The sequence below is a fragment of the Centruroides sculpturatus genome, unplaced genomic scaffold (assembly GCF_000671375.1).
Source record: "Centruroides sculpturatus isolate CEXI.00-Female unplaced genomic scaffold, Cexi_2.0 scaffold441, whole genome shotgun sequence".
NCBI classification, from domain to species: Eukaryota; Metazoa; Arthropoda; class Arachnida; order Scorpiones; family Buthidae; genus Centruroides; species Centruroides sculpturatus.
The window spans coordinates 479,680-486,471 of record NW_019384822.1 but is presented as its reverse complement, the minus strand read 5'-3'; the positions used below and the strand labels follow the sequence as shown (position 1 = coordinate 486,471).

General features: G+C 31.2%; 1 protein-coding gene across 1 annotated transcript; it reads left to right on the top strand.

Moving 5' to 3' along the window:
- The first annotated feature begins 775 nt into the window (after positions 1-775).
- On the top strand, positions 776-1,514 carry LOC111629948. The gene is made up of 2 exons (XM_023373910.1): positions 776-1,057; positions 1,128-1,514. The coding sequence occupies exons 1-2, from the start codon at positions 847-849 to the stop codon at positions 1,223-1,225; spliced, it is 309 nt and encodes a 102-aa protein (XP_023229678.1). The 5' UTR covers positions 776-846; the 3' UTR covers positions 1,226-1,514.
- The last annotated feature ends 5,278 nt before the right edge of the window (positions 1,515-6,792 follow it).

Sequence of the window (6,792 nt, the reverse complement as noted above, 5' to 3'; positions counted from 1 at the left end):
TAACGGATATAATTATATATTTTCGGATCGGCTTACCATCGCTAAGTTTATTTTGTATCTTTTATCGCGGAAATCACGACACCATTTAAATAATCGCTGAATAAATAGTAAATGGTTTCTAATGAATAAGTGTTATAATTTTATCGGCGCGTAAATGTCGAGTTCGACGCGTCGCCATCTGTCGCGTAATTTTATAAGCTTCGAGTTGAAATCTTTATAAATGTTTAATTTTTAACCTGTAAATTTAATTTCTTATAACGTTATTATTAAATAAAGTGTTTCGAACTATTCGTTTAAATTAAAAAACTTTTAAAATATTTTTTATCAGTTATTTTAAGATTTATCGTAGTGCCATCTGCTAGCCAATCTAAAAAATAAAATGATTTTTTTTTGTAACTTAATTTGTCTGAAGTTATTATTTGTTTTAAAAGTTAGTTTATATTTAAACGTAATTAAAGATTATAATATTTATTTTTATATTTACTCTTCCTGTACTATTATATATAATTATTTTAAATTATAAAATAAAATTTTACCTGTGCTTCCATCTATTGTCACAGTTTAGAATTAATAATTATTTAATTACACCGTTAAATGGCAACCAGAAATTATTTTAAATTGCTATTAATCTCAAAATTTGTTATTAAATTAATTATTTTATTAATTAAAATAAGGAACTACGTCAGAAAACTAAGAATTTCTATCAGTTTTGNTTTGGATATTTTTTTTTTTTATATTCAAAATAAAATTCAAGGACGTTAACCCAGAACTGCCTCGTTTTAATCCAACAATCAGTTGTTTTCGTTTCAGCTGTTCTCTTACCCCAACATTAGTCCAGTGAGTGCCATGAGCGGAGTCATCAGCCCCACCAACCTCAGCATGTTCACGTCGCCGGTGACGACACCCCGTTCCACTCCCCGAACGACACCAATTCCGCGGTGGAGCGGTCCTTTCATGACCCTGGACGAGAACATAAATATAGATTACAACATGATGGCTGGCCTTATACCCGGTACCAATCCAGATTCTGATCCTCCTCACATCATCGGTGCCGATGGTAAGAAATCTTTAAGAATTTCATTTGGTCTTTCCCATTCATCCGCTTCACTCCATTTTTCATTCCGCAGAACGATTCTTCTCGGTCGTTCACACCAGCGAAGCAATAGACGCCAGCAGCCAAACCGGAAGTGCACCCTCTACACCAAATAAATCTCCGCCTTCTTAGGTGGGAAGGAAACTCTGCTTTGTCCATTTGCTCAAGACATGCCAACTACTAGAGATGGTGTAATATAAAAATTACTGCTGTCCTATGAGCAATATACAAGTGCTTTCTCATTAAGTCATATTGACAGTTTACAGTTCATAGTTTGCTTTCGATCGTCGACCACGTCGGGGTATTGAGAACGTCGAAGGACCGACGGAGAGTGCAATGGGAAGAAGCGTGGCAGCGATGACAAGAATCGATCGGCTGCTCGGGATAAAAGATAGGATTTAAAAAAAAAAAAAAGAAAAACGAAACAACGTATTTTGTTTTATTCGATCATCATTTCACTTAATTCATTGCAATGTAAATTAATTCATGTTATTGTTATGAGCATGTTGTTCTCCTAATTGAAAATATTCTCTGGTCAGAGCATAGGGTTACTAAGTTAGAGTATACCTAATATGAAATTTTAGGTAAACTATTAATTCTCAGGAATAATTTTATTTCTATGTTAAGAGAGAAAAAAATTATATATAGAAATCATGTTATTAATGTAATTTTATTGCAGATTTTGATTTTCCGGTTTATATTATAATTATTATTATTTTTTTTTTTTGTTCCTCGTAGATTTATTATTATTATTTTATTCTTATTGCTATGTTATCAGACGGATGTTAAATTTGAATATAATCTATTTACTGTTCTTTAGTAAGCGATAGTTCCTGTTAATACCTCAGTTTGTTCCTCCTAAGTCTCGAGTGTTAGCGCAGGTGGATAGCTCGTCATTATTACAAAAGCAATAATCGATATATATTGTAACATAATTGTTATATTCATTGCAATTGGTAGGAAAAGAAACGAGGAAAGAGAGGAGAGATTTTTAATAATTCTGTGATGCAAGAAAATTTTTAAAAATATTTATTTCACATAAAATTTAATTTTTTGTACAAATAAAATTAATTGAGTTAAGAAATCTATTTATTTTGATTAAAAACTTACTAAAATTCCTGTTTCTGGGTTATTTCCTCCAAGGTTTTGCATTTTTATTGTAAAAGGTCTCCATATAGGATTCAAATTATTTTTTATAACCTATTAAAATTATTTATATTAATGATGTCTCCGAAGTTCAAGGAACTATTAGCAGAAAAATAAGTTATTAAATATAAGAACACAAAAATAAACTTTGGTTATCGGTAATTCACTCCCGAAATGGTAAATGTGCGTGAAATTTGTACAAAATGTACGATTATTTCAATAAATTATAAGAATTTTACAAACTTTATATTGAAAAATTATAAAGTATAAACTTCTCCAACGAAATGTTTAGAAAAGATTAATTTTTTAGCGTAGTTATTTAAATATTGCGATTTTTTAACATCATAGCGTAAATTGTCATTTAAGGCTATAAACAATCGAAATTAATTCTAAAATATTATTCTAATTTTTATATGTATGATTTGAAGTCGATTTCATAAGTTATAAGCAAAATAATACGTTATTTTGCTAATCATGGTAATAAATATGACGAATTTGCAAATTTAAACGAAAATATTTGGCGAAAAAAACTGTTAATTTGTAATTATTTTTAACTTCTTAAGCAGAATTATTTCTTTATGTAAATAAATCTATAATTTACGATCATAATAAAACGCATTTTTATATATTCTCCCCATATCGTTCTCTAATTAAAATAATCGGGATTATTCCCTACGGTATAACTTTTTTTTTCTGTTAAAATCCCTGCATTAGGGAATACGGGCTATTGTTTTGATCCGCGTCATTTCTCTTCCATGAAATGGACTTTGCAGATATTCATATACCCATGCATAGTGTGACAGCGTTTTAAAACTTTAGATGCTCTTAACTTACGATAATTGCAATTTTCGGAAAAAGTTTTTCATGTACTAGCTATCGTTAATTAATATGCAATAAAAAATGGTGGTTCCATTTAAGAATCTGATGTTCCAACGAGCTAGAATACAATACATAGAGTGGCTGTAGCAACGCCATGTTTTAAAAAAATTGAATAAACGTCAGCCATTTTCTTTTTAGTCAAGGGGACGTGCCATTTGAGTTGTGTAAAGGCAACGAGCTAGCTGCTAGAATATTCTAGCTCGTTGTGTAAAAGTGTGTGAAGGAAAGGAAGAGTTTAACAGAGACCAATATTAAAAGAATTCACTTTATTTCGCCTATTTAACACTGTTTTTCAGATTGGTAATTTTTTAATCGCTTTTAATATAATCTTAATATAGGCATGTCTTAATATAGTGCAGTTTCTACATATCAGTCTTACTTACTGACATGTTTTATTTGTCTATTTTTGATGGGAAAATGCAATACTTCTTCCATTTCCCACAATTGTTAGCTCCTTATTACCTCTTAGAAGGATTTTAAATTAAAAAATGTGATTCACATAATATGACAAAGTTCAAAATGTAGTTTTTCATTGTAAATATTTTCACAAGTTGAAACCAAAATTTACAAACTATAAATATTGTAAAAACACAAAAACACAATTTATATTTTGCAAAAGAAAAAACACTGCCCGAAAAAAAATTAACAACGTACCAAGTACGGTACGGATCACACTGATCGGAGTACACTATAAATAAACAATGATATGGCTGACAGTAAAGCTCTTCAAGACGTGGCTCGTATTTAGATTATAAAAACATTGTTATATTAAGGGTTAAGTACTACATTTGTTATTTTAATGAAACCCTGATCTTACCTTCTTTACAATAATAAAATATAATGTAGAAAACAGCTAAATTCGAGATGAAACAATCTAGATTTATATCATTTGCCTAAATCTGAAATCTAGGGGCAAACAAAACAAACTAGATTTAAACGAGGAAAATAGATTCTAAAGTAACAATCCTGACCAACACACGGTATAGACTTCGATGTTTTAACCTAAAATAAAATGGCGGTCGATAGTAATCATCGTTGCCATCAAGAGCGCTGTATGTAAAGTCACAGCCACTCTATGTAGTATATTCTACTTCGTTCAAGCACAGCCCACAATAAAACAGACTTATCATACAAGAGAAATCCCATAGATATATGCTGAGTCAACATTAATCTTGCACAGACGAAATACCACAGCTGACTGGCGACTAAAAGATGGTAGAGAAAATTCAATTTGGTTTTCTAGTTGTGACAAAAATATAAATTCTGGCTATGGATATAAGTCCCCCACCATCATTTAAATTTATTAGATTCATAGAAGAAACTAGAGTCTTGTCTTCACTGATTCAGTCATATCCAAACAGCCAGAACAATCAATATGCTCTTCTGTAACTCTGAGTACCACCAATGTAGGCCATTGTTACAGAACAAATATTGTTCTGCATAATGTTATAAGGTCTGGTTGCAAGCAGTTTCATTTATGATTCAATTGCCTTCAGTACCTCTTTGATACCTCTAATTTCATCAGTTGACACCAATATTCTAGCTCGTTGATTGGCATATTTTTCATGTATTCGAGGTACAAAATGGCGCAGAAAAATGCGAAAAATTAGTAATTTTCACTCGTATGACAGCAGACAATAGACAGTACAGCAGCGCCGCTCTGTGAGAAAAATCTACAAATTGCCGCCAGGCCCAACAAACCAGATAAAAGGGAATTGCTAAGCTGTTTTATTACGTGAACTGTGCTTAATTAAACATTGTTATACTTTGTTGACGTCAATACTAAAATAATGTTTTCATTTGCACAAATCACAGCAATTCGGTGATAGAATTACAGAAGTACTATTAATATTATTTAATAAATAATTTTTCGGAATGTAATAAATGCAGTCGAATGGAGGAAATTATTAATATACAGTCGACCCCCCTATAATTACGGTCCCTATAATTACGATTCCTATAAAACTACGAAAAAATTGCTACCGGTATCCGTAAAAAATAGTAAAAGTTCCCTATAAACACCTCAAACGTCATCGGGCAGCCGAACTACTTTCCCGCCGTCCGTAGCGCCACGCTACGGAGAGATTTCTATCGTCTTTGAGCAATGGCGATGTCGGATGGTGACACTCGGTAAGTAATCCTACAATTTTTTATTTATAGCGTAGTTTATACGGATTATTTCCAAAAAATATATACGTGTTTTGGAAATGTTGAGTCGGATTAGTCTAGAATCGATTAATTTTATGGAAGAAAATCTTTCAATCAGCCGTAGTCCGTAAACTTCACACGTGTCGGGTTGTGATTGGAAGGATTAGTGAGAAATCGGATTCCTAAAGAATGGAACGTATCTCTATCTTATAGGGGGGTCGACTGTAATAACTTTGCTTTTCCTTATTACGGGATAATTAATGGCAATTTCTTTTTCGTAAGTTGGTAGCACTCGTTCTGTTATTACATTTGGGTGTAAGTTAATATCAATAGTAATTAAAACTATATAAAATAACACAGCGACAAAATTAGAATGTTGCATAATTATGGCGGATGGCTTTGAAGCGTGTTACTCTATCATCTAGGAACCACATTACATAACGGAAAGAGCGATCTTTGGAAGCCATATTTATTCCTTTTTAGTATTGTTAACGTTTACAGTTTTGATCATATTGTTTTATTTGTGGTTTTATGTATAACAATGCCGCAATATGACTGTTTAATTAACATTAATTAAGTATCACAACGCGTACTGTTTTCTGAATACAGTATCAACAACTGGACTAAATATGGCGAACACGCGGCTTAAAAGAATGCGTTACTATAAGGATTCGGCATTAAATTCTTAAAATAAATCGAATAATAAAATATTTATTTACTTATAAAATTATTACATGAAAGTTATATTTCTTTAAAAACAAGTTTTCTTCCTCTACGTTTACGCCATTTTTTAATATATAATATTTATACGAAGCGGTTTTCACGTTTAAGTGTATTAATTTCAGATGCTTAAAAACGCCGTGGCTTATTATTTTGTATCATAAAATGCAATGTACTGTACTTCAAATTTAGCTTTAAATCGAATATTTTGGTTAAGAAATTAAAAATAAATTATAGTATTTTTTACAGTAGAAATATACCGGTAATTCACTACTATATATATCAATATGTTTTTTTTTTTTTAAAGTTACGAAATTCTCCATAAATATTTCCTGAAAGCCAAACGTATAAAATCTCCAGAACCTGTTTTCTGAATTATAATGAGAGAAGAGAAACGATTAATCATTTAATTCTAAAAATTTTCTTTCATTTATGTTTTGTGAAGGTACACGGCTTTCATAGACATTGATTTTCTATTAAAACTCCTTCCTCCCTGAGGGCCTGTTTTTGGCAAGCCCATTATATCTTCGGCCCCACATATTTGTACGGATCACCCCCGAAAAATTCCCTGCTATTTTTCGACTCGTCCGGAATCTATTCCGGTTCCTCCCCCTCCGCTCTTCCATCGACATCGATGTTTATAAAAAATTGTTTACAAATGTATTTATAAGTTAATTTTAAAACTTACAACATAAAAATTATTATGCGTTAATTAACTTTTAAAATTTTTAAATATTAAAAAAAATTATTTTTGAATTAAGATCGATGACGTAAAATGAGGCGTTCCGAGATTTAGTCTATCGAAG